Source organism: Peromyscus maniculatus, chromosome 20 (assembly GCF_049852395.1).
Source record: "Peromyscus maniculatus bairdii isolate BWxNUB_F1_BW_parent chromosome 20, HU_Pman_BW_mat_3.1, whole genome shotgun sequence".
Taxonomy (NCBI): domain Eukaryota; kingdom Metazoa; phylum Chordata; class Mammalia; order Rodentia; family Cricetidae; genus Peromyscus; species Peromyscus maniculatus.
In genome coordinates this window covers 11,578,925-11,606,767 of record NC_134871.1, presented here as the reverse complement: position 1 = coordinate 11,606,767, position 27,843 = coordinate 11,578,925, and the positions used below count along the sequence as shown (strand labels likewise).

At 42.3% G+C, this 27,843-nt stretch overlaps 1 protein-coding gene across 2 annotated transcripts; it reads right to left on the bottom strand.

The window, feature by feature from the left end:
* Positions 1-1,012: 1,012 nt before the first annotated feature.
* Rad21 (RAD21 cohesin complex component) lies at positions 1,013-27,843 on the bottom strand. Of its 2 annotated transcripts, none has more exons than XM_006982398.4 (14): positions 27,423-27,843; positions 17,516-17,690; positions 14,764-14,893; positions 12,552-12,651; positions 11,376-11,482; positions 10,554-10,760; positions 9,814-9,939; positions 9,350-9,472; positions 7,277-7,500; positions 5,803-5,986; positions 5,115-5,263; positions 4,140-4,289; positions 3,372-3,455; positions 1,013-2,652 (listed from the first exon to the last, which is right to left on the bottom strand). In XM_006982398.4, the coding sequence occupies exons 2-14, from the start codon at positions 17,657-17,659 to the stop codon at positions 2,461-2,463; spliced, it is 1,920 nt and encodes a 639-aa protein (XP_006982460.1). In that variant the 5' UTR covers positions 17,660-17,690; positions 27,423-27,843; the 3' UTR covers positions 1,013-2,460. The 2 variants fall into 2 exon arrangements, with proteins under 2 accessions (XP_006982460.1, XP_076411894.1); XM_076555779.1 differs by lacking the exon at positions 27,423-27,843 and adding an exon at positions 26,091-26,553.

Sequence of the window (27,843 nt, the reverse complement as noted above, 5' to 3'; positions counted from 1 at the left end):
GATGCTCAAAGGAGGGATTCCCAGTAGTAACTTGAGTCTTCCCAGTCTCCTTAACCATTACCAGCATCCTGAAGACAGCCTATTTCAAAACATGAGTTCCTTGTTTTAAACATTTTCACATAAGCTATCATTTATTGAATACCTAGTTTAAGAGACTTCACTAGTCTTTATTTCAAGAGTTCAAGCCTGAATTTTGTAATTGAGAAAACCAAGAACACACTAATGCCAAAAGGCACACACAGTGAAGTTTCAAATCCTGGTCCACTTTAACTGCAAGTATCAAGTCTCTCGTTGCCACATTCTCAAATTCAGGCTATGGTGGCATGATGCCAGGGATTACTCTCAATTATTACACTGTAAAAACATCTTTCAGAAGCATCAATATTACTCCCAAGATTGTGCAGCAGACCCACAAGCTTTATAGCTTCTTCTATTTATTCAGTTATCATTGGATAGGAAACGAGAGGCCAGAGGAACACTTTGCAGGGTGCAGGCCCACCTAGCCAGTCTGTTTTCAGGTTCACTGGGTGTGACCGAAGTGGACAGCAAGGTAAAGTGTAACCACAGACAATCTGAACTTCCCAGCTTCTGCTCCACCTTTACAGTTCCAGCTCCATTGGTCTCTTTCTCTACACTTGGACACTCACCTTCTCCAAGAGGCTTATTCGGCCCTCCCTGCTCTAACACTGCAGCCCACCCTACTATTCTGGACCTGTGACTTAAGCGTACCATTACTTGCCTCCCGTCAGGATGTAAACTCTAGGAAGGCAGAGTAACTTGTTGTGTGTGTGGACTCCAAACACCTTGTCTAGGTTTAGAATGACCTTAAGACAGCGCAGCCTTTCAACACAAGTTGTCAGATAATGGTCACTATTATTCATGTGGCTACTGAACTTAAAAAAAAAAACTCACCTAATTAGCACAGATTATTCTAGGTAAGGCAAATTAAATATTTGGCCGTGTTAACTTTTTCAGTCAACATTTCTCCACCAACTGAATATACTCCAAAATGTACAGCTTGAAACACAATTTTTATTAGAAAAGTTATACATAACATAGCATCAACTATTTTCAAGAACAATATTAAACCCAATAAGCGACAAAAACCAGACTAACAAAATGTGTAACAAGAAACTAATGACCTTTCTATAATCAAGCATTCGATTATCTACAATGTCTTTTTACAAAGGGGATATCCATGGTTTACAGGCACGTTGTATTGAAAATAAAACTGCAAGAGCAATTTTATACAATTACTCAAGAAACTGAATCATTAAAATAGTAATTACGAGTTCACAAATTTAAAATATTTCACATAATTTTAAATTACTGGGTATACACGGAAGTCGTAGTTTTAAAATTGATTTCCCCCCCATAAAAGTGCCAACACTTAAGCTAGAACTTTCAACATAATTTGCCCTACAAAGTGAAGACATATTTTGATTTTCATATAGTCACATAATTTCTGGTGCTATCTGGATCTGTTAATAATAAAGCCTTTATCTGGATGTTCTCCATTTAAATTATAGGAAACTGATACAGGATTACAGTTGCAAAGCTATTAAAATAAGTTTCAAATACAGGAGTGTGCAGCATTGGAAAGAGATCAGTACTAACATTATAATAAATATCAGAGAAGCCATTAGTTTTTACAGCACTGTTTGCTTAGAGCAAAGTCAATCTGGTGTAGTTTCTCAAGAGTCTGCCCTTCAGCAGGCAGGGGGAAGTTTCTCTTTTCATGATCTCATTACTCAAGCAAACATACTCAAGCATCTTTGAGAAAGTGATCAGCAGCTCTGGAGTCACGCCACTGTAGAAGTCTCTCATCTCATCCTTCTGAGCTGCACTAATGTCAGAGTTCCTAAGACTCACACGGAATGATTTCAGAACAGTCCAAGAGGATCAGTCACAACACAATTCACAAATTCTTGCTCATTATGGAATTACTTTAAAACATGATCAAGAAGACAACTGCGATGCTTCATGTGCTATCCCTAGGTACAGTGGTTAACCAGACTGCTGGTGTCACTGATGGGAAGACATTTTCTCTTCCTGTCAAGGGACTCAAACCATAGCTCTTAAAGTGTCAGGCATTTTCCTAGGCAGGTTTTCCTTCCAACACAGTAATGGAAACCTAACATAAAAATGGGGACTTTTGACTGTTACTCCATATTATTACATGCACCAATATTGCACACATCTGTTCTTTGAACTGTTATGAATCTTCTGGGTTCTTGGGGTAATGTTTTCTCCAGGAATACAAACCCAACCCAAATAAGCAGTTTCCCTTAAAAGATGGTGGACAAATTACAAACACTGGGGGGAAAAATGAAGAAAGAAAAGGCAAAGATTTTGTACAAACAGAAATCTAAAAACTTTCTTAAAGGGTTTTGGTGCCCTACACACGGGGGCAATTTGTATGTACTAGTGAGTAAACACTAGCTCTAAGCTTCTAGCTCCTCAGATAATATGGAACCTTGGTCCAGGGGTTGCAATGATGTCACTGTATGGCTCTTCCTGTGTGAGCTCGATGGCTTGCTGCTTTTTAAGAACCAAAAAGCTGTAGAACTTCGCTGCAGCCTGCTTTCTGTTTGTGTTTCGACACAGCTCAAGCAAACTGATAGACTCAGCCCCAGTTTTAGCAAGAGCTCGCTGAAATAAAACAAAGCAAAACAGATGAATTCAAGGAACTCACACAATAAAGGAGCAATTGGATGATACAATTTTTGTTTTAGTAAAAGTAAACTACATTTGGTTGGGGCTGGAACTGGACATTCATACTGAGTTACACACGAGTGATTCTCATGTTATTCAATAAGGTAAAGGGCCATAACATATTACAACATATCTAAAGACCAAAAAAAAAAAAAAAAAAAAAATTAAGTTCAAGAAGTAAGCAAAGTTGCTTCAATATAGATGTGAGACAGCAAAAATAAGCACTTAGTGAATTTACAGCGAAAACAGAAAATCAAATCAGTCCCACTTCAACCCCCCAAACTCTAAGTCCCCATTCCTTCAAATCCACTGTAGGGAACCTTCAAAGACTTGCTAGGAATTTCATTTTGCTCAAGCCTCATCTGTGTCTGGCCTGCTAACTGACACTCTATGACTTAGCACACTAACGTGCTCAATGGAAATAAGAAAACACAAATGCACACAGGAGTTCTCTCCATCACTGCATCACAGATCTGCTTTTCAGGATAACCCTGGCTAAGTACCCTAGATGCTTCCTAGGTTTACTCCCGGCTCTACAATTCATGCCTGAACACAGTGCACCCCCCAATGACACTTGCAAAGGTGTGCCTCCTCGAGGCTCCAGCTAGTAGGGCTGCTGCCTGGGAGAGGACTCCCTGGCGACTGTGCCGGCATACCTGAAGGCCATGAAGCATCTGCTGAGTCCTTTTGTTCCACCTCCTTTCTTCTTGATCCTGGTCACCCCCTGACGCATCTTCATCCTGAATAAATGAACACCACAAGTTGAAAAAACGGCTCTGCTCAAATGAGAGCAGCATTTCTCTGTACCTGGAAAGCTTTTGGTTAACATTGTCCGACTCATCTACAGAAAACTGTAATCCTGCTGCTTCAAAATCATTTGCCATCTACTACGAACTTCGAAATTTATCTTCCTGATCACAAAGACAAGTACTTGCAAGCAAACATTTGAATATAATATCTCTGTATTGGTCTACATGGATGTGGTCTACCTAGTACAGGCCATGGTTAAGAACCTTGTGCCAGGACTCAAACCACATTAAGTACAATGTTTCTTTCAATTACACATAGCTCAGGCAAATGAAGTATGTCTGGCTATTTGATTTCTGGGCCACAGGTGGAAGGTTAGACCAGAGGCTGGCTTTAATAGTAGTAAGAATTGAATATTGACCATAAGATAATGAAAAGCAACCAGAAGCAATTCAGAAATCTAACAACAATCTGCAAGGGCAGTCCCATCTTTCCTCTTGAGGGGAACATGGGAATTACAACACAGCATAAAATGTGATGTACTCAGTGATTCATGGCCCTAAGAATTTAGTTCAATTTTGATTCTATCGGTTTTCATCACTCTGATGCCCAACATTAATTAGCTTGGCTTAAACTGGGAATGGAATTTCCTCATTGTAGATCTTCGGTTTTCGTACCTCCTCCTCTTCTTCCTCTTCCTTTTCTTTCTCTTTCTCCTTCTCCTTCTCTGGCAGAAGCTCTAACTCTGGTATCAGCTGACAGATATTTGGAGGCTCTTCCGGAGGAAGCTCTACTGGTGGTATTTCCATCTGCTCTACCCGCTGAGGCTTAAATGATAAAAGGCGGTGATTCAAGATCTAGGTTTTAATGGTAGTCTTTAAAACGCAGGATCAGGTCAACTACTTTACAGTAACTTACTATCCATCCTGTGCTTTCAGAAAGAGCTCTGGACTCAGCAGCAGGTAACATGGAAAAGGGCACCTGTGCTATTTCATTTTGAGGTTAATATAAATATCTGAGAACATTAAAAAAAGTCTTTAAGAAACTACCAGGACAGAAGTCACTGATCTGTGACCTGTTCAAGCTTCTGTGCTCAAGGAGAAAAGGGCTGTTACTGACAAGTCCTTTCCACCACAGGGCACAGAGAAAGTTCTCAAGGCTAGCAACAAGCTGTGCTGTCTGTCAGCAGTTTATGATGAGGGCTGGAACAGCCCAATGTTACTAAAGGCCTGCTTTCCTGATTTATCCCACAGACTTCAAACGGGGAAGTACTGAATGAAGCAGCCACTTAGCCACTGTTTTTCACTGAAGAATATACCAATTATTTTAAAACTTGCCCAGTATTGGAGACATGTAGAATTTTCAAATAAACCAGTACAGGTTTAGACCCCACTGACCTCACACTGACTAAGGTTATTTTGAACCATTCTGAAGCAAGACTATTCACAAAGAATCAAGACATCTCTGCTAAGTTCATTAACATCCTTTCCCACATACGATAAAAATACTGTGCTCCTAAATTCTATTGCTAGTCTTCTGGATCCATTCCTTGCCATTCTTTGCCTAAACCAAGACACTCCTAAATCAAAGACTCCTAAAAATGCCACTTGGAACTAACTGCATGACCATCCCCCAATGTTTCCTTTACTTACAGGTATCACAGGCTCTGGGTCAATCTGTTCAGCTTTTCGCTTAACTCCCTGAGTGGGCGGTGGGGGCATGGCAGATTCATCTAGGTTTGTTCTGCTGGTCTCCATCACTGACTCCTGGAGGCGGCTTGGCTCCTCCAAAATGGGCTCATCTGCAATTATCACAAGAAAAGAATTTGGCTTTCAACAGCATTCAAACAATGTGCTTGGCCGGGCGGTGGTGGCGCACGCCTTTAATCCCAGCACTCGGGAGGCAGAGCCAGGCGAATCTCTGTGAGTTCAAGGCCAGCCTGGGTTACCAAGTGAGATCCAGGAAAAGTGCAAAGCTACACAGAGAAACCCTGTCTCGAAAAACCAAAAACAACAACAACAACAACAAAAAAACCCAATGTGCTTTTAAAATCCAGTGAGCACCGCACCAGGATTACTCAGTCTGTAACAATGCAAGTCTAACAGCTGGGGAGAAGTCTTAAATGTGGTTCACTTCCCAGTCCTCTGCAGACAACCCCTTTAATTATCAAAGCCCTACAGCTTCCCGAAGCCGAGTTTCTGGAAGGTGAGGAGATACATGTATCTCCATGACCCCAAACAAGCACACCCCTTCATGCTACACCATGGCTGCTTTGACAGCACAGAGGTGAACTTGACGGCATTTCACGCTTCATCTGGGAAGCCTCTCAGCAGAACTGACCGATGACATCACGCTGCTGCTGCTGCTGTTGTTGTTGCTGCTGCTGCTGTTGCTGCTGTTCCTCTCTAGGAACCTCTGGATTCTCAAACTCCTTGAGGAACTCATCCAAATTATCAGCTTCTCCTCCTTTCCTCCTTTTCCTAAGGTCTTCTGGTACAAGTGGTGTAAGACAGCGTGTGAAGAGCTATCAAAAATAAGCAACATTATCAACTATAAAATCACACTAATTAAAGACTGACTAACTTTTGTATTTTCTATTTTCATTAAGGAATGTTTTAACAGTTTATAACCAGTAATCAATATATGCACATTTTAGTATTTTTACTTACCATTCTCACACTTCATTCCATCTTAAAATTATTTGAAATATAAGTGTTAAAATTATAATTGCAGTCATTTCAGAAAGTTGAAAATAACTGTGTCTATTATTAAGCTTCAAGGTTTTATATTTACCTGCAGTTATTTTCATTGATAAATTGAATACTCTGTCACAAAACTGCAGTTTTATATTGTGCTTGTCTTCACATAGCTTAACTACTATGGGAAATTTTACAAATTACCACATAATATAGTCTTACTTATTAACAAGCACGTAAAATATGGAACTATTTCATGAATGAAGAGCACCTCACAGTTTAAACAGCAATGTAATAAGCGTATTAGCCAAAGTTTTTCCTCCAAATTTTAAATTCTTGCCTAGAAATAACAAATCTATTGAATCAAAGACTAATTTTTTTGAGATTTTTAGTAGCCTACATTCATTATAAGAAAATGGGTTTACTATGGTATTTTAACACATGTACATAATCTAGTCCTTCTACTCCAAGTGTCTTTGAAAGTGAGCCAAGCACAGTGAGTTTAATCAGGGATGCACATGTGAGCACGGGTGTGGAGCTAGTTACACAAACATGGGTGTATTACCAGTGGCTGTGTGCTGAAGAAATACCTCCTTCCAGAGAGTCAACGTTTTTTACAGGCCGCCTTCTTGACAACTGTGTAATAAAGAACAGCCAGCCCATCATACCCTCGCTGCTTTAGAGTACTGCAGAGAAAAATCAACTGTTTCTCTACATTTCAGCTTTCAAGAGTCAGAGCCTAGCAGCACCATTTCAAGCCAACAGACACCACAAAAACTTATTCTCCAGTAGTATGGGTTAATGAAATAAAAACTTCTAATTAGTATGTGTTTGGGTATTTTTCTTGGAGGGGGGGCATAGTTTCCACAAAACTAAAGCATGCCGATCTGAAACACAGTGTATACTAAGCACAACTTAGCACAGGGAGCTGAGGAGAATGCATTGTTATTAATAATGGCATTCTGCACCTGGAAGAACCCTTCCCAGAAACACTCGGGCAGGGCTGAACTCAGCACACGGTGATGTAAGGGAAGAAAGAGAAGTATCTGGTCAGAAGGTAAAGTACAGGTTTAGAAGTCAACTGCACACAAGAGAAGCCGCCCCGCCAGAGGCACTACCTTCAGTAGTCTGTTATTCCACAAAGGCTGGGCTGGCAAGGAGAAAAGCTTTTCCACTCCCCCGGTCTCTTTCCACATCATCAGCTTCTTGGTGGGCGGGGCCAGGTCCAATGTTGTCACAATATCCGAATAATCACTAAGTTGGGCTCTAATTGTCTTACTATCCAATTCTTTGACACTGTCAACAATCAGTTTCCTCTTCCTCTTGGCTTTTGTTTCTTTGACTAGAACAAAAGAATGTAAAGTCATTTTCCTGAGAGGCCAGCCTGGCCCATTCTCCCCCTCATCCTGCCCTGGTCATTATCTTCTGCCTTTCTAGACACAGATCCTAGGAGCATGTCCTCATGAAGACAGTATGTCTTAACTGATATATCTAAGAGTCTTAATTGATATATCTAAGATTATCTAAAATAATCTCAGAGTCAAAACCTTGAAGCCCATATAATTTTACTCTGAACAGCCCACATACCACACCTGTCCGACGTGAACCAAAGTCCTAAGTTCTAACATTCTTTTTTTTTGAAATCATGCTTATTTTTTAAACAGTCTTTGCTTTCTGAGAATATAATTATACTATTTCCCTTTCCACCCTCCCCATGTGTTCCCCCCTTTCTTTTAAATTCATGACCCCTTTTTAATTGTTACTGAACATACGTGTGCATGTACACATAAATATAGTCTGCTCAGTCCAGATAATGCTACTTGTATGTACGCATGTTTTCAGGGCTGACCATTTGGTATATACTGGGCAACTTCTGACATTCTTTTCTTTTTTTGTTTTGGAGACCAGGTCTCACTATATAGCCTTGACTGGCAGGGAAGCGATATATAGACCAGTCTAGTCTCAAATTCAGAGAGATCCACCTACCTGCTTTTGCCTCCCTGGTGCTGGGATTAAAGATATATGTCAGCATGCCTAGTCCTTTTTTTCCCCCTCCAGACTGGGTTTCTGTGCACCTTGGCTGTCCTGGAATCACTCTCTATAGACCAGGCTGGCCTTGAACTCAATAGATCCGCCTGCCTCTGTCTCCCAAGTGCTAAGATTAAAGGCGTGCGCCACCATCGCCCGCTGCTAGGTCTAACATTTTTAAATGTGACTATGAGAAGAAACCTAACTTCAGATTGCTTAATTTTTATTTTGTTTGAAACAGGCCAACTACTTATAACAGCTCTAAAATGTTCAGTGTCTACAGAGTAGTCAGAGGTGCCAAGAAATGGTTTAGTACCTTTTTGGGCTGTATTTATTTGGCTTTTGTTGCGTAAGTTATGATTCAAAAACTGCAGCAATATAGAGCTGACCGACAAAGGGGAAGAAGCCCAAGGCCAGCCAGAGGGCCTGGAAACACCATCATGACCCCCCTCACCTATTGGTGTCTAGTCCACACCACTTTGGAAAGAAGGCAGTGTATTACCTGCCTCTTCACAGAAACTTCTGGAATGAAATTCGATCTCAGTCACACTTTATTGCCCGTGTTTTATAACAAAGCACTCAAGTTGAGAAAAACAAAAAGATGCTATGTTGTGGGCCTCTCCACACCTGTCCTCCACCTAGAGTTGCCTCTCTTCCCCCAAAGTGAAATATCATTCTCAATTACTAGATTATTCTCCACAGAAAACCCAGTCATCACATTCTTACTAGAAACACACTTTTTAATAACGGTATTTGGTCTTTTCTTGGTGTGTGTTTGTGTGCAGGAGCACAAGACACGTGCAGGTCAGAGGACAATCTGGGGGTGCCGGTTCTCTATTGACCATGCAGGTCACGGGGATTCAATGAACTCAGGTCCTCAGGCCTGGTGCAAGCCTCTTTACCCAACTGAGCCATCTCAGTGACCCAAAATTACTGATGATAGTTAGTATGTGAGAACCCCCCAAGGACTAAAATACACAGTAACAAAAAAAGCTGTTCTGTAATCTCACACCTTGCAGCTCACTGTACAGGTCTACCACAAGACATCAAATATACTGGACAGAGTGAAGACCGAGACAGACCAACATGCAAGATGCAGCAGAGGAAGACAGCACCTAGGACCTTCCGTTCTACACACTGTGGAATCTCAAGGATTCACTCACCAGTTATATCAATGGGCTCCAATGCAAAAGCCTCTTCCTCATTTGGGACAAGTGTTGTCTGGTCAGTCATAGTTGGCATTGGTTCAACAGGATCCACTGAATCAGGGCTATCAGGCCCGCCCACTGTAAAAGCAACATGGTCATGAAAGACTTAGGTTTAACATGCACACCCTACAAATGGAAAAGGGAATCCTGTTTAGGAAGTGTAACAAAACCCCATGGGTTTTAAGAAAACCACGTGAGTGTTTTCCAGGCAGCCCTTGCAGAGCTCAACTCCATGTACAAAGAGCAGACTAGAACAGTTACCAACACTGAAAACACAAGAACTAGCCACCAGTCCTAACCAAGCCAGTCAAGGGCATTCACAATTCACTAAGAGGAAGACGTGTGCTAGCATCTGCTTTGTGACGTGTCTTTTGTTGCTTCGCCACCACCCCAAGAATCCTGAAACATAAAATGCTCACTGGACACGTTGTCATCTTCATCCATATCATCGTGTGCAGGCTGCTCTGGCAACATGACCCCTGCCTCAGACAAGGCAGGGGGATCGTCAAAGATGCCACCATCATTATTACTTATAAGTTTGTCATCTGAAATAGAATAGAAGAAAAATAGAAAACTGTTAAAATCTGAGAAATGCTGAAACCACAATAACTAATCCAGGGAAAAAACTACTAGGCTTAAGGGGATTAAATTTAAACTGTATTCAATTTGTATCTGTTTCTCTCAAGATAGTTTATAAAGGCACAAAACACTTAGTATTTGAAAAAATTTCTGTCCACCACTTTTTTTTTGAGACAGGGTTTCTCTGAGTAGTTTTGGTGCCTGTCCTGGATCTTGTTGCTCTGTAGACCATGCTGGCCTCGAACTCACAGAGATCCACCTGGCTCTGCCTCCTGAGTGCTGGGATTAAAGGTGTGTGCCACCACCACCCGGCCTGTCCACCACCTTTATTTCTAGTTCATATATCCACAAACTATCTACTTATTAGATATCAAACAACACAATAGCTTGATCAACCAGTGGACTTCAGAACTCTGGGGACAAAAGCATATATACAAAGCTAAATATTTTCTGGCTAGTTTTCTAGAAAGCTTTATGAGACAACTAATCCCAGTTTACCCATTTGTCTCTAGATAGCTGCTTAGGACTCAGAGTTGGTGATTATTCTGAAACAGAACCAAAGAAAGAAACCGCAGCCCACCTAATATACCACCATCATTTCCTTCTCCAAAATTATCATCTTTGTACTGGTCTTCATATTCTAGATGGTTGATTTTCTCGTTGAGATTGCTGGTGCTCTGCTCGGGCTCCAAGAGGAGGTTAGAAGCACTGGTGCTGACCAGCATGTCGTCATCCTCAAAAGCACTGCCTTCTCTCATTATTTCACGGTCATCCATCCCAAAGTCACCTACACACACCAAATACGCCATTAGTTGAGAAAAGCCAGAAATGCTGCTGTTAAAAAGCTGATGGTTTATTACAGTTGTGGTGTTACATTGCTTACTGAAGTCTTATTTAGTGGTAAATATTAAAATATCTGGTTTAAACGCTGTACCCCTGGGGAATGTCTATAAAATTCAGACTTGCATCTAAATTTAGGTTATCAGGACTTGTAGAAGGTAAACTGAACATGCACAACTAACACCGACGTCACCTTTGATGTGAAGTGCTGCCATCCAGCAAAGGACGTGACTTCCTGCCAATCTGACCACCTAAGCCTTTGAGTAATGAGCACAGTAATGCATTAACTGTTCCAAAGTGAGCATCACTATAGCGCTTGGACGTTCCACACTTGGAGTACAGGCTCTCTCACTGCATGGGGAACAAGAGTAGCCAACCCCCAACTCTGCTACATCGATGGACATGGTGCCTCACACGCAGTAGAAAGGCAAGTTGTTGATGGACACGAGTTAGAGACAGTAAGGTTTTCTGTCCACAGGGAAATAAGTTTAAGCCCACTATCCTTTGTAACTCCTGGCAATGTAACAATATAATTAAAATCGAACTAACGACTAGCAATTACCGAAATCATTTTCCTGTAGGATACTAATGTTCCCAACTTCTTCTCTCATGGTTATCTCTTCCACTCTGCTCTGGTTCAGGCTGAACTGCTGGGCGACATCGATGTCACTTTAAAAAAAGTTCAAATACACATTATCAAGTTTCACAAAGTATCCCAATTTTCTCTATATACCCTATCAACTCTGAGAAGTCTAATGCTTTAGTCAACAAATCTCAATATAATCCAAATATGATTTGAACGTTAATTTGTATTTAAAAATTTAGTCATTAATGATAGGTTAGCAAAATATATTAAAATCACTACCTAAGGCAATGAGGTATTTACTGTAGAGCAAAAACTTAAAAATGATGAATTACGTTAAGTATCAGTCCTGAACCTTAGGGGAACTGTATGAACTCTAAACTTCCTTGTGTTTCTGAAATGTGTTTATCTACTAACAAATAACCACCTCTTGTATAATTTAAAAGTACATGTTAATCATTGATGAGAACACCACGGCAAATTTAGAAAACAAATGATGAATAAATGACAAAGGAAAAAAAATAGATACGAAGCTGGAACCCTAAAGGACCGATGTTTATTAGACATATCTACCAAATGCAGTCTGCAGACTTCATGTAGCCTCAAACCAAAAAGAAAAACATCTACATCTAAAACCTAGAGGGAAGGTGCTGAGACAACGGGGACATTTCAATGCTGACTGGATAGATTAAGAATCACTAGTATTTCTTGTACTGGGCATGGTGACACGCGCCTTTAATCCCAGCACTCACGACTGGGAGGCAGAGGCAGGTGGATCTCTGTAAGTTTGAGGCCAACCTGGATTACAGAGCAAGTTCCAGGTAAGGTGCAAACCTACACAGAGAAACCCTGTCTCGAAAAACCAAACCAAACCAAAAACACATAAGCTTTGCCTAAGTCCATCAGGATTCTCAAATTGTAGCTATGTTAGATGTTGACAAACACACAATTACCCAGAGAACTTTGCCTAAACTGTGCATCTTATAATTAAGAACAATACACTCTTAAGTAAGTATATTTGCTTTAATTGGCTCGTAACTCAGTATCAAACACTAAAGCATCAAATACAACTGGAAGTCAGCAATCCGCTAACATTTTAAAAGGTGAGGAATTAGGAAGAGGAGGGGACTTAGGAGGAGACACAGAGAGACATACTCTAAGTCTGGCAGTGGCTGATCAAAATCATGAAATTCTTCAGGTAGAGTAATGGCATTGTAAGCTGCTTCCCGATTTTCCTCAGGTAGATCGACAACACCTGGAAAAGAGATCATCAAGCTTGAAGGCCTTGCTGAACACAGATTACATGTGGGTCAGAGGGAACAGGACAGTAAGTTCCTGAGGTTATAGTCAAGAAAGCTGGTAGACATGCAAAGTCACGCTTGCTTTTCTGCTGTCTCATTACCACGAGCCACACCACTTGTCCTACAGAAATAGTCCAGGCACTGACACTAAGCTGAGGGCATGTCAATAAACAAACACTGTTAGTTTTCTACTTTTACCAGGAAACTTATGAGTGGCAATATGAATGGTTGCAAAGGGGTGTAATAAATATACGTTATCTTAATGTAATCATGTTTTCCTTGTGTGCAGTGTGGAAGCCAGAGGTCTGGGTTAGGGGACTTCTTTCTTGAGGCAGGGTCTCTCATTAATCTTGAAGTTCAGCCTAATGCTGGACCAGATGTAAAGAAGTTCCGGGGATCCCGTTCTTCCCCAAAACTGGAATTTCAGATGCCACTCAACCCCGTGTTTTGTCTTCTTATAACGTGGGTACTAAACTCATGCCCTTCATGTTTAAAGGGCAAGAAAACTAAGAACTAAGTCATCTCCCTAGCTCAGTAGTTGGTATTTTAGGAAAAATAACACACAATTTTAGCCATGCTCAAAAATTTCCATGATAAGCCGGGCGGTGGTGGCGCACGCCTTTAATCCCAGCACTCGGGAGGCAGAGGCAGGCGGATCTCTGTGAGTTCGAGGCCAGCCTGGGCTACCAAGTGAGTTCCAGGAAAGGCGCAAAGCTATACAGAGAAACCCTGCCTCGAAAAACCAAAAAAAAAAAAAAAAAAAAAAAAAAAAAAAAAAAAAAAAAAAAAAAAAATTTCCATGATAAAAATATTTAAAAATAAAATGACAAGCTGGGTGGTGGTAGTGTACAACTTTAATCCCACCATTTGGAAGGGAGAGGCAGGTGGATCTCTGTGAGTTCTAGGCCAGCCATGGGCTACACAGAGAAACCCTGTCTCGAAAAGCCAAAAATAAAGTGACAAATATCAAGGAAAAAAAATGACACTATTTAGTATGCTATTTATAATAAGCACACTTTATTAGACAAAAAAAAAAAAAAAAGAATACTATGTAGTCTACTGTCATGTGTTAAAATAGATGTGTTAGTTGGCTCAGTCTGGGAGGAAGGGACTGGACCTGCCTCGACTGAGTCTACCAGTTGATGGCAGTCCTCGGGGGAGGATTTGCCCTGGAGGAGGTGGGAATGGGGGGTGGGCTGGGGGTAAGGGGAGAGAGTGGGAGGGGGGAGAATAGGGGAACCCATGGCTGATATGTAGAACTGAATGATATTGTAAAATAAAATTAAATTAAAAAAAAAAAAGATGTGTTAGAATACAGCCTTAATACAAACTGTTATATATAGAGCACCATCCATACATTCAAATTCTTCTTACTTATTACTATTGAGACAGGATCTCTCCCTCCACACACAGCTCACAGGTTTCTGCAAGGCTAGCTGGTCAGAGTCCCAGGGATGACACTCCCCAGTATAGGATTAGAGGCGGGTGCCGCCATCCTCAGCTTTCCCACGGGCACTGGGGAGTGATCTCAGGCCCTCCATGTCTGCTTGCAGGCAAGCTCAGCTATCTCCAGCCCATACTCACTCAGATCATTTTTTAAACAGAGTAACATCTCATCAGTCAAAATTATAGACTGTGAATTCAGAAGAATACTCTTCATAGGTACTATTTACTTTGGTTGGTAGAATCCAATTCTAGAACCAAATCTTACCCCAAACAAAACAACAGCAACACCACCACAACAAAGAACATTAAATAAAATGTCTCAGGATTAAAAGTGCATTTGATTTTAATTAAAAGTACATCAAAACTGTTCAGGAAAAAAACCAAACCAAAGCCCACAGTTGCCCTTTCTCAGTCATCTTTTAAAATTCATCACTTATCTCCTAGTTTTCAACATCTCAGCTCTGATGACTCTGCTGGTGTATTCCAGTCGCTTTTGCTTCCCTTTGAAGGGTTCCTTATGTCGCTATGAACACAAAAGACCCCTAACTAGAACACGTGTTTAGCAGTTTCCATTCAAGGTCTGGGAAACCCCACAGGTTCAAGAAAGAAAGGCACCCTACCTGGCCGGAAAGCCATCTTTATCTTAATAAATGCTTCGTTACAGTCTGCGAGGAGGTACTTGGCTTTCCTGTGGTAGATTCGGACAACTCCCAGGAGGAGGTGTCCTGATGTCCGGAGTGCCATCTTCACCTGAGTGAGATATGAAATTCAACGTTCCTTAAACATTAGAGGTAAGTGTACTTTATTTACAGAGACTTTTCGGTTTTCCTTACACCCCGTATGATTTAAAGTTGGCTAATAAACAGCTGCACCTTACCATTTACTGCCCTAACCTATCAGTTCTTTGAGTAGCTCCCTTAACGTAGACTAAACAGCAGGAATTCGTGAATTCACTTAGACATAATGGCAGCCATGAAGCAGGAAGCAAATCTTCCCATGGACTTCACCCAGGAGAATGTGAACTCTGATTTTGTTACAGAAGCAAACGTTCTCAGCCATACAATGATTATTTCATCGCTGTCTGCTCCGACTTGTTATTGGCCAGGCATGCTTATTATACACTCCAGTCAACTGAGAAATGAGGGTGAAGTCTGCCAGGGAATTTCTGAGAAAGACTGAGAATAACAGCCTGTCTTTGTCCTTCTCCCTTTCCTGCTGTGAAAAGAGAGACACGGACAGGAGTCAATGAGCAGGACACTGAGGCTCTGGGATGTCTCTGAGCTCCTGAGCCAATCAGATCTGCCTAGAACCTCCCTTTAATATATTTCCTTTGTTAAGCCACAGTTCATTACTTTCTATTACTAGATTAGAAGACACAATAATGACCCAAATAAACATACTATTAATGACCTAAACACAAGTATTCAAAATTCTCCTGGCTATAAGAAAAAATAATTTAGAGAATGTAAATATAAACTCAGAGTTTCCCAGATGGTTTTTCCAAATCATACCATAAACTTAAGCTTCCCAAGTTCTATGGTAAAAATATGTTGTTATCCCATAATTCATGACATCAAAACATTGGCTTTTCCCTTGAGATTCAGGAGGGCCAAAGCAACAGCCTTTGGCTTTTTTCTCTTTTTTCCCTCTCCCTCCCAAGGGTTGAAGGAAGGGATCCATCCTCACTGTTCAGAGGCATCCACTCCCTCCCCTAAGTCAGGCTGAGAAGGAACCAGCCTGCTCTTCACCCCCTCCTGATTTGTCCCCCCCCCCCCCGCCCATTTATTTTTTGTTTCCCCTCTACCTCCTCCCAACACCTCTGAAGCCATTTTATGAACTGTCATGTGCCACCTGAGCCTCCAATAAAAGCAAAAGCAGGCTTAAAAAAATGTTGTTAAAACATATGCCTAAAATTAAATTATATGCATTGTGACTTAAAGTATGTAAGTTAGATGTGCACATTGCATTTTTCTAGGACTCTATTTGCAATCTAGTCTCTGTATTTATGGTTATCTTATGTGTTTTAAAACAAAAACAACAAATTTGCCAGTGTAAATTTTTACACATGTCAAATTGTAACAAATCTTATGAAATCTAGGACACAAAAAGTAATTTCCAATTACTATCCCACCCCTAACTAATGGAAAAACAATCTATGTGTATGTGGTCTAAGAGATTTTCAATTACAGATGGTACCGCTACCTAAGAAAGACGTCACATGATCTCTTCCTTGTCTGGAAAGAGCAACTCCCAAAGTGTGTAACTTCCTTGGACAAAGGGCTTTCTTTTTGAACTAGTTTGGTTAGAGTGGGTAAAACGAAGCAAGACATGCTTTCAAGCAACAGGATATAAAAATGATTAAGTATGAAGAGCAGAGACTGTATGTTCACGCAAAGGTCCCTGGTCTGGCTCTCTTAAAGGAGAGTAAGGAATTCATGGAAGCCTGCAGTTCCGGACAGAGCCCCAAGTCTGACACAACCTCAGGAAGTAAACCATTTCCTCATACGAAATGCTCAATAAGGCAAACCATATTCCAGGTCAGCTGACCATGTCAAAATAGCTCCACACCGTACTCTATATATATAGGCAAATACAAAGCCTACCTACAGTGACTTAACTTTCTGAGTGAGTAATCGGTGCTGTCCCACAGTCATCTTTTACTTTACTACCAAACTGCCTCCATGTTTGGTAACACACTCACCTATCAGTCTCAGCATTTCCATGTGTACAAAGCACTCTATCTATATGTACTATAAAAAGCATCCCTGGGCTCGGCGGTGGTGGCGCACGCCTGTAATCCCAGCACTCGGGAGGTAGAGGCAGGTGAATCTCTGTGAGTTCGAGGCCAGCCTGGTCTACAAAGCTAGTCTAGGACAGGCTCCAAAGCTACAGAGAAACCCCGTCTCAAAAAACCAAAAAACAAAACAAAACCATCCTTTAAGATGAAGTACTCTCAATATTTATGGATGCTAAAGAAAAGCACACAATCCAGTTTTACTTATCACAATGAGTACATTAAAAAAAAAAAAGAAAGAAAGAAAACCTACCACATTCCCATATGACTGGACCAGCTGTGTAAACTAGTACAACTGGAAGCCTACTGCATAATATTGAGAGTTTATTAATTAGTCCATCAACTATCTTCCTTAAAGAAAGCTATTGGGGCCCAGCCCCTCAATAGCCTTCACCCAGAGTTCCAGAAGAGACGCTACCGGCGGCAGATTAAGGACAATTTTAGGATAGGATCAGAGATTTAACAAGGAATGAACCTGCAGGCTTCCCTGGCTTCGAATATACATTCGCAGTTGTTCCACAAGCTCCATTTCACACACGAATCAACAAAGTGGATGAAGTCACTAGCATCACACCTACCTTCGGCGAGATGATGCTTTCCACACTGCTCTCTAAGTTGCACTCAAACACATGGGCTTTGGTTAGCTTCTTGTCCCAATGGGCCGCCAGCCATATTTTGGCCAGAGGCCCTCTTTTACTGAGGACAAAGTGTGCGTAGAACATGTTTCTTGTTTGCTATGAAACAGCAAGAAACCTGAGGAGAGAAAAAAGTTATAAAGTTTCATGTGAGGATGAAATATTTATTAAGACGTAAGAAATGAAAACTCTCGTTTCCTACACTGGATGGAGTATGGGCACACAAATCCGCAAAGTACAGTAAATGTTTTATAAAAGAATCCTATATTTTAATTTGAGGGCAAGACGCATCTCCATATGAAGATGTTCAGGGAAAAGGGTCAAATCACTTTTATGACTTGCTATTGTAAAGACTGTCATCAAAAATCTTATTCTAAATCCAACCGAGTATTAATCCTACTTCTAATCTAATAGCTGATAATAGACACAGTTCTGCTTATTGGCTAGTATCTAGACGTAAAGAAAGAAAAACGTCTAAGCCTAGCATATATGAGGCCTTGGGCTCAATCCCCAGTATCGCAAAGGAAAACAACCAACCAACCAAACACAAACGACCAAGTCTAAGAAAGCCGCCGGCACAGGCAGCCACAAGTACCCGCTGCGCAGAGCCCTTCAGTCCTTCTAAGCAAAACTGAGGAAGTGCCAGCCATCATATCTAATTTTTACATTTTTTGTTTGACTATCTAAACTTTTGCTTTTATGTTATTTAACTTCCCCCTTCACAGAAGATGTTAAACTCCCTCCTTGGTCAAATGAATTTCTGCAATGCCAGAGGCTTTTTTTTTTGGTGGGGAGTGGTGTGTGTGTGTGTGTGTGTGTGTGTGTGTGTGTGTGTGTGAGAGAGAGAGAGAGAGAGAGAGAGAGAGAGAGAGAGAGAGAGAGAGAGAGACACCACTGCCTGACCAGAGGCCTACTTTTAAGAAATAAAAGTATATCTTTAATAAAATATGACTAGTTTTGGCTTAAAAAAACAAAAGCCCTTCTGGGGGCTGGAGAGATGGCTCAGAGGTTAAGAGCACTGGCTGTTCTTCCAAAGGTCCTGAGTTCAATTTCCAGCAACCACATGGTGGCTCACAACCATCTGTAATGAGATCTGGTGCCCTCTTCTGGCCTGCAGACAGAACACTGTATATATAAATACATCTTAAAAAAACAAACAAAAACCCTTCTGTTCAAGGTCAACTTTTTTTAAATTTATTTTGTTGTATATGGGTGTTTTGCCTGAATGAATCCACAACATTCGTATGTCTGGTGCCTGTGGAAGTCAGAAGTGGAAGATGGTATCAGATTCCCTGGAACTGGGGTTAGGGATGTGAGCTACCATGTGGGTGCTGGGAACTGAACTTGGGTCCTCTCCAAGAGAAACAAGCACCCTTAGCTACTAAGCCATATTCCCAGTCCCTAGTTTTGATTTTTTTTTTTTTTTTCGAGACAGGGTTTCTCTGTGTAGCTTTGTGCCTTTTCCTGGAACTCACTTGGTAGCCCAGGCTGGCCTCGAACTCACAAAGATCTGCCTGCCTCTGCCTCCCGAGTGCTGGGATTAAACATGTGCTCCACCACCGCCCAGCGTAGTTTTGACTTCTTAATTTCGAAATGGTACAGATTCACAAATAGCTGTTAATAGTGGTGTCTTCCGAACCCAGGCAGTGACACTGGCCTAAGGGATATCTCTGTGCCACGGTGCTGCAAGCATAGCTGTGTACTTCTTACTACAAACACGACACACAACTATTCCGCCTACCCTGCCTCCTAAAAACCCTGTCAAGTAACACTCTACATATCTTATTGCGGTTATTTTTATACAAACAACACAATTACTTAATTCACACAGAACGGGCTTTCTCTCAGATTTATTAGCACAATGTCGCTGAGATCCATTCACCTTACCATTTATCAATAGTGTATTTTCCTTTATTGTTGAGGAACATTCTGTGAGAGGAAATAAACTACAATCTACTTAGCCACTCACCCAGAAGAACACTGGGCTATTTATTATGTTGGAGCTACTGCTGATAAAGCTGATGCACATATTGTATGCACACTTACTGTCAACCAAACTTTTCTCTACAACCAACGTTCTCAAGTGTAGTTGCTAGGCAGTACAGTAAGAGTACATATAGTTTCATGCAACGATCGATCATAACAGTGCATGTTTTAAAACCACAGACAAGATTATTCTAAAATTAATATAGAGTGACAAAGCAGCTAGAAACACTAACACAACTTCCAAACTGGACAGGAAAACAGGAAGAGTAAGTCCACAGCTGTAAGTCAACATCATGGTACTGGCAGAAAGACACCAAACAGAGAACCCAGAAACAGACATGTGTGGACCTCCAATTGATTTTTCACAAAGACGCCGAAGCAAGTCAACAAGGGAATGATAAATTCTGCAACAAGCAGGGCTGGAGTGACTGAGTCTACAGACCTAAACAGAACAGAAACCAACTGCAAAAGCAGCACAGCTGAATGTGACCCTCACCAGCCACACACTCACTGTTCAGAACATTAGGTTCTATCCACCTCAACACTGGGATGAGCCACTGTGCACTCACCAAGCTGCCTGCTCTAGAGTCAAAGAACACTAAGGAGCACGTTCAGCAAAACCTACCGACAGCAGAAGTCTGGGAGTTTAGTTTGAAATCACTCCATCTGGTCATCTTAACCCCAAATTACTGTCTAAGAAACAAATTTAAGCTGAATGAAAATCTCTTAAAAAATTAGATCACAGCCTTAAATGTGTACTAGAGCACTTTTCGAAAATGGTACCAATGGTACGGGACAAGTACTTTTAGACACAATACTACACTATCAATAATGTACACTGTAAACTGGCCTTCATTAAATTAAAATCTTTCTTAATTTAAGACTGCTGGGAACTCAAACAGAGAAAAGTAATAAACCCCATTATCTGGCTAGAACTTGAATCTAGAACATGTAAAGAAACCATCATGACTAAAAGTAAGAAAAGAAAATACAATTAGAAAGTGAACAAAAAGGAAATTTCATAGCAAAGGACATCCCAATTAGAAACAGGAACAGAAGAAGATCTTTAGTAATTCTAAGCCACTAGGAAAATACAAATTAAAGCCTCATGAGCTAACCAATGTACCCTCCTTACCACAAGGGCTTAAGTAAAAACAAGGGCAACATCAAAAGCTGGAGAATATGTAAACATTTTATAGTAGCTTAAAAAAAAAACAAGAAGAGTAATTATAATTTCATATTTCCACATAAAAGGGAATGGTAAATTTTAAAATGAAAATTTGCTTACATCTTAACTGACAACATGCCCATTCTTTCTATTGATGAAAAGAAACTGTTTTAAAGGTATCATAGCTAGATTTCCATGTATGCCAAAAATATTTGTGGTAAAGAAAAATGAAATTTTCAGGTAAATGGGTAGAACTAGCAAAGATCATAATGAGTGAGGTAACCCAGACCAGAAAGACAACTGTTCTCTCTCATGAGGCTCCTAGCTCCAAATCTTCAGATATTAACCTGGAGTAACTGCAGAAACCAGGAAAGTTAAGTGGGGGGCGTGAGAGAGGAGAATAGCGGAGTGTAAGTGATCTGAAGGGGGAAATGGAAAAAATGGGGGAGGGGGTTTAACTAGGGAGGAGGGAGGGAGATAAATACAGGAGGGTAAAATAACACTAAGGATGTCTGAAAGTCATAAGGAATCATAGTATTATCTACCTAAAATTACATGCATACATAAGTTGTTATAAAAATATACATGTATAATTTAAATGAAAATTTCACTTCTGGGCTGACAATGCTTTCTCCAAGAGCGGAAGACCACCTAACCAAAACTCCACCACAGGCAGGAGAAGCCCCCCTGTTCTGAACTGTTGGTCAGGGCTGTCCAAGAGACTCCCCTCAAACATTACAGATTATGGCTACTGCCCTTGGTTGCCCCAGGTGATTCCTCATTGCTAAGGACACCACACACTCTGAAGGCTGGCCCAAAGCCTCCAAGCTAGACCTCACCTGAAAGCCTCCAAAGAAGAGCAACTAACAGTCCTCCCTAGCTATGATACCCATGAACCACAATGACGACCGGCATGGAACAATATCTCCAAGGGCGCAGGAGTGGCACACACATCTCGGCAGTAACCAACAGCTCTCTGCTTGGACTTAAGAGGGAATCATACCTGGTCCTGGAGACCTAGTCAGTCCCAGGGGCTGGTGAAGTCATGGATCTTGGAGGAGAATCTGCAACCATCCTTTTACTAAGCCAGCACAACTCCACGACAGTCTGAATAACTGCCCTCGGACCCACAGAGAAACGCAGTTCTCACCCCTCGTCAAGGAAACTCTCTTTGCAACAAAAACCATGAACAGAAAGCCACAACCCATCAAAATACCAAATAGTGGAGTCCAGTCCCAAGTGATACATCTACAACACAACTCTTACACCTAAGGCTCCGAGATCATTGAGGAAAGGAGAGATTTTAAAAGCCAGAGGAATCGAAGTTTGCTGTGAGACTGTGTTTACTAGAAAATGTCCGAGGCCACACCCATGAAGACTCACCAAGATGGCTGCCAAAACATGACCTGAATAAGACCACCACCAACAGACAAGCTAATATGGAAAGAGGAAAGCTTATGAATCCTACACAAAAAGAACTAGAGGCAGCTAAGGAAGGCTGAGATCAGGAGAAAAGTCTTCTCCAAGGAAGAGTAGAGTAAATGGCCAGCCCTGAACGCACACATACAAGTAACATTATACAGAGTGGGCAGGTTTTATTTTTATATTTAGGAACATACACACACAGGAACACGCACGCACGCACGCACGCACGCACGCACGCACGCACGCACGCACGCACGCACCTCCACAAACAAAGAGTCTGTGAATTTAAAAGAGAACAAGGTGGGGCACATGGGAGGATTTGGAGGGGCGAAAGAGAAAAGGGAAAATTATGTATTACTTGTGGGATGGCAGTGTGGTAGCAAGACAGAAACAGCCAGGTTTGCCCCAGCTCCCCTTTTCAACACTTAACACTTAATCTTTCAACCAAACATCAGGTTGAGAACTACAGAATACTATAACAGAAAATATTCAGATCAAATGCTATGCGCTGTATTAAATAATACTTCAAGAGTTACGTTTGCCACTTAGTATTTTATGTAAACAGTATGCTTACCATAATTAAAGGGAGCCTTTCATTTGCAAATCTGAGTTTTCAAACATTAGAAAGTTTGTTACAGCAAAACCTTAACTATCCCTAGGTGGCGCATGCCTTTGATCCCAGAACCTGGGAGGTAGAGGCAGGAGGATCTCTTGTGAGTTTGAGGCCAGCCTGGTCTACAGAGTCAGTTTCAAAACAGCCAAGGCTGACACACAGAGAAACGTTGCCAAGAAAAACCAACCTAGCAACCCTAGAGAATTTATAGAAACTCAATATAGCCATGTTTTCTTAGAAATTCAGTAACTGTTCTACATGAAAACCCCAAAACATTGTGTTCCAAATAAGAGAAAAACTTGCTACAACAATGTAGGCCACATGCGTTACTAAATAAATACTTAATAAGAAAATAGGCTATACCAACTGATCTCTTAATTAAGAAATCTAAAAAATTCTTGAGAGTCTAGGAAGTAAAACCACCAGCAAGTTTCAGCAGGTGTCAGGAGTTTACGGCAGCCCTTCAGCTGCTGTCAGGGCTGTGCCTAAAGCATTCCAGCTATGCGATGGCAGACTCCTAAATAGATTCTGGCATGGGTGGGAGATGGTAAGTAAAGCAGAGGACACTAAAATTAATCTGGGAAACAATTAGTAACAGGAGAGCATTCAACCAAGGGAAGCCAGAACGACAGTGGCCACTCCATGATGGCCACTATCTGAATAAAGAAAAATCCAAAGGATCATTACTCTTTACCCTTAGTAATACAAACCTTTTAACTTTTTTTTTTTTTTTTTTTTTTTTTTTGGTTTTTCGAGGCAGGGTTTCTCTGTGTAGCTTTGCGCCTTCCCTGGAACTCGCTTTGGAGACCAGGCTGGCCTCGAACTCACAGAGATCCACCTGCCTCTGCCTCCCGAGTGCTGGGATTAAAGGCGTGCGCCACCACCGCCCGGCCAAACCTTTTAACTTTAAAAAATGGTTGTTTACCCTGTAGAGATTTGAGATTCTAAGTTGTGTTGATCCTTTATAAAAGGCCTCTTACATTGAAGCCAGAGAGCAGAGCCTGTCAAAGCAATGACTTGAATCAACTTTTTCTAAAGCAGCAACTTATGACACTTATTTAGAACATACTCGCTAATGCAAAAATAAAGCAGTTCTATTTATCCCAAAGAAGAAAAGTCAAATTGAAGCTCACATTTCTGCTACATGTCCATCATCAACAGTATTTCACTCACCTATTAGGAAAGTGATGAATAAACTAATACAACCTCTTTGAAGAGCAATTTGGGAAGGTCTTACGAAGCACCAAATGTTTTGACAAATTTCCTAATGACTGTAAACACCAGCCCATCTTACAGAGGAATAGAGTACACAGGGTAAGTATATCTTCTAAGTGCTTGATGGAAGTGTAATTTTTGTTGTCGTCAGCATAACTTACTCATTATTATCTAATTTATCAAAACACCAGAAAGAATCAACCTGACCATTAATAAGTGACTTGAAAACAAACACATCTATACAACAGAATGCAAAGCAGCCTTACGCAATGTCAGCTTGGTACTAATAGGAAGAGGTCCAGGCCAAACTCAGAATACTGGTGGAGGGGGTCTCTACGACTTAATGGATGTGGTCTATGTACATAGAGTTGCCTCAGTTGCCCCTTCTCATCTAAAAGTTCCATATTCTTAGATTCAGCCAACTGCAATGGGAAATATTTTTTAAAAATTTGCCTGTACTGAACATGTACACCTTTTATCCTTTTCATTATTCCCTAAACATTATGGTGTATCAGAGAACTTAAGCATCCCCAGAATTTCTCCCCCTTGGTACGGGAGAAAGCTGTAATCTCTGAGGCACAGTGTGTCCTGGAGCCAACTTCCTACAGATACTAAGGGCCCTCTCAAATTGACATGAACACCTGCATAACTCAGAGCTCTTGCAGGCTTGGTTCCAGACCATTTCCACCCAGTCAAAGGAGGCTCTGGTTTGTCGATACGTGCAAAGTTAACTGTTTTAGGATGTTAACTGGACAACAGCTTTTTGTCTAGGAAAACAAGGTGTTTAGCTTAAGTAAGCAATATTTTACTAATCAAAAATGATCTAATCATGATCCGAATGTTTGAAAAAAACCTACTGTATGGGTCGACTCGATAAAGGGTTCTCACAGACCTTCCACTGGTTTAACAAACAAACAAAATCACCACAGTAGATAGAAAGGCAACAAAAGATGTACAGCACTTTTAATCCACCTATAGGGAGCCGATGAACATGTAGGGTCCAGTGTATATACTTAGGAGCGAGCATCTGCACAAGCACAACGTATCTGTGGAGCACCTATGGAACTGGTGACAAGTTACCTCTGGAGAGTGGGCTGCACTTTTGTACTATTTTGCGTGTATTCATGAATTTTTTTTTTCCCCCCGAGACAGGGTTTCTCTGTGTAGCTTTGCGCCTTTCCTGGAACTCGCTTTGTAGACCAGGCTGGCCTCGAACTCAGAGATCCGCCTGCCTCTGCCTCCCGAGTGCTGGGATTAAAGGCTTGTGCCACCACTGCCCGGCTATGAATGTGGTTTTTTAAAAAACTTGGGCATACCTACATTACCTTTCCAGAATAGAAACTACCACACTAGGAGTCAGACATAATCCTGATTTGCATTAGTTAGCAAGTTATACTTTCTAACCGTTATGTAGTTCACTTTTCCTATTATAAAAACACCTACAGATGATAGCTGGGTATTTTGCTAACTCTGGAAGACATCAATACATAACTCGAAAGGGAATACCTAACTAAAAACGGAGCCATCAGCTAGTGGCATGGAAGGCTTTTGTTTTTTTGTTTGTTTTTTGTTTTTAAAGGAAAAAAAGGATGTGTCTAATCTGCACATTACTATTCAATTCTCCTTTGGTTAGTCAGTTCTAGCTTGAAATTTAACTCCTTCCTTCCTTAGTTATTTGTAATGGATAAGAAATCATTTCATGTCTAATGTTTAGCCTTGGCTTGGTGTCAGTAATCCCAGGACTGCTGAGTCTGAGGCAGGAGGATCTTCAAGGCTAGCTACATAATCAGATTCCCCCAGCTCTCTCAACAACTGACAAAATGTAACAACAACAGCAGTAACAACAAAACGCCCGACTTTTAGCTTTTTCAACTTCACAGTGGATATAATATTCATCAGGTACAATGAAAATTAAATGGAACAGCACATGTAGTGCCAAGCAGACGCAAACAGTGGTCTCAAAAAACAACTTGACCCGTTAGCACCTATAAGACAAAACGAAAAACACAATGTATTTCTCAAGAATTAAAAGTTTCTCCAACTATTCGAGTGTAAAATACTTCTCAGACCCTGCACGATTTGCTAGGTCAGAAAAGAAATTCCCAACTTACTTGTGTCTAATACAGAAAGCACTGAGTCCACTTCTTCAACACCCCTGTAACTTCGCAAGTACAAACCCCAAAGTAATTCAAACACCGGACAGGGCGCGCGCCCTCACCAATGCCTTCTCAAAAAAAGGTGGCTTCCAACATCAAAGGTATTTACAATTTAAAAAAGCGGCTTCGGTCTGTTTACAAAACTCTGTCGCCTCTCAGTCCGCTGGCATTTGATTTTTAATAGGATTTTGCACCCCTGGGTGGTGGGGGTGGGGGAACAACGCTTATCCCACACAGTTTAACGGGAGTAAATATTAACTTTCTCTTGTAAAGAGAAGCCGACATGCAGAAGCCACTTCCATAAACCCTTAGAACGCTGAACACAGCCTAACAAATCGGAGAGCCCGAAGAAATCTTCTACAGCGTTTCCCTCTTAAATTTGAAGGCAGCTTGGTCTAGCTGATCACCTCGATAGTGTCACCTTACACTATCCCTGGCAGAGCATTCTCAAAAGCCTTCCTCTGCCACGAAAAAGGCACCCAGCATCAGAGCGTCTCCACAATACTCGATTCTTAATCATTAAAAAAAAAAAAAAAAAAAAAAAAGTTTAGCAAAGTTAAGGGGAAAACCAGTTACACTCATGTCCCAGAAAGCAATATTACTCTGTCGTGTTTTAAAACAGCCTGTCCAACTTTTGGGATTTCCGAACATAAAAAAAGAAAAAAGCAAATATTCAAAAGAAATCGCGTCGGGGAGACAGCACACTGGCTGGCGAGCCCCGCTGGGCCCTGCGGCCACCAAATGCCTGGCGCGACCCGGACCTCGGACCCCACACCCCGTGCACCGCGACCGCCCAGGATCCTCCCTGGCGGGCTCCCCGCCCTGACCGAGTCCCGCGTCTTTGCGGACAGCCATTTTCCCCCGAGGGGGCGGCCGGATCCCGAGAGCGGGCTCGTTCAAACCTCCCTCCTCTCCCCGCAGCAGCCCCGGGGTTTCTACGGTCGGACCCCCTTGCACAGCCGAGGGGGGCTTTGGGGGGAGCCGCGGAAGGGAGCGGAACCATTCGTAACTCGGCAGGTGGGGGAGCACGGCCCGGGCAGCGAGGACCCCAGGCGAGGGCGGGCCCGGGGGGGGGGGGGGACCGACCCGGCGCGCACGGGGCGGCTGGGTGCTGCACCGGGGCTGGCAGCACGCGGAGGGAGCGCGGTGCCGATCGCCTCTCCCGGCCGCGGGGCCCGCGCCCGGACAGCAGCCGCAGCCGCAGCCGCCGCCGCAGCAGCAGCACGGCGGGGAAGAGCAGGGGGGAGGGAGCCGGAGCCCACGGAGGGGGTCGGCCCGGCCGCTTACCTGTATCTCCGCGGGGAAGCTGGGAGGGGTGGGTGGCCCGGGGAGGGGGAAAAGGGTCGGGGGAGGGGGCGGGGAAAGGGGGAGCCCTTGTGCGGTGTCGCCTCGGAGCCGCTCCCGCCACCGCCACGGCCGCCGCCTCCTTTCCGATTCACTCAAACAAACAAGATGGCTGCCGTTACGGCGCGGCTCTTCCGGCCGCCCAAATCCTTGGTTCAAATCGGCAGGATGTTTACGGTCAAAAGCGGCCTCCTGCGCCTGCGCAGCCCGCCGGAGCCGCAGAAGGGGCGGCGCAGGCGCGCTGGCCGCTTCCTCGTCTTCGGACCACCCGCCCTCCGGCCGTGGAGCAGGCGCAAAGGTGCCCAGCCCGGGCTCTGCTCCGCGGCGGAGCCCGCGCGTCGTGCACGCGCAACGTTTGGGCCGC

Bases quoted from the DNA above. Each gene is read 5' to 3' on its own strand.
- Rad21 (XM_006982398.4), bottom strand. From the start codon at position 17,659: ATGTTCTACGCACACTTTGTCCTCAGTAAAAGAGGGCCTCTGGCCAAA. The intron at 7,501-9,349 runs GTGAGTGAATCC...CTTTTGTTCTAG, and splicing joins GGAGCCCATTGATATAACTG to TCAAAGAAACAAAAGCCAAG. The intron at 4,290-5,114 runs GTAAGTAAAGGA...TTATCATTTAAG, and splicing joins ACCCAGAGCCTGTGATACCT to CCTCAGCGGGTAGAGCAGAT.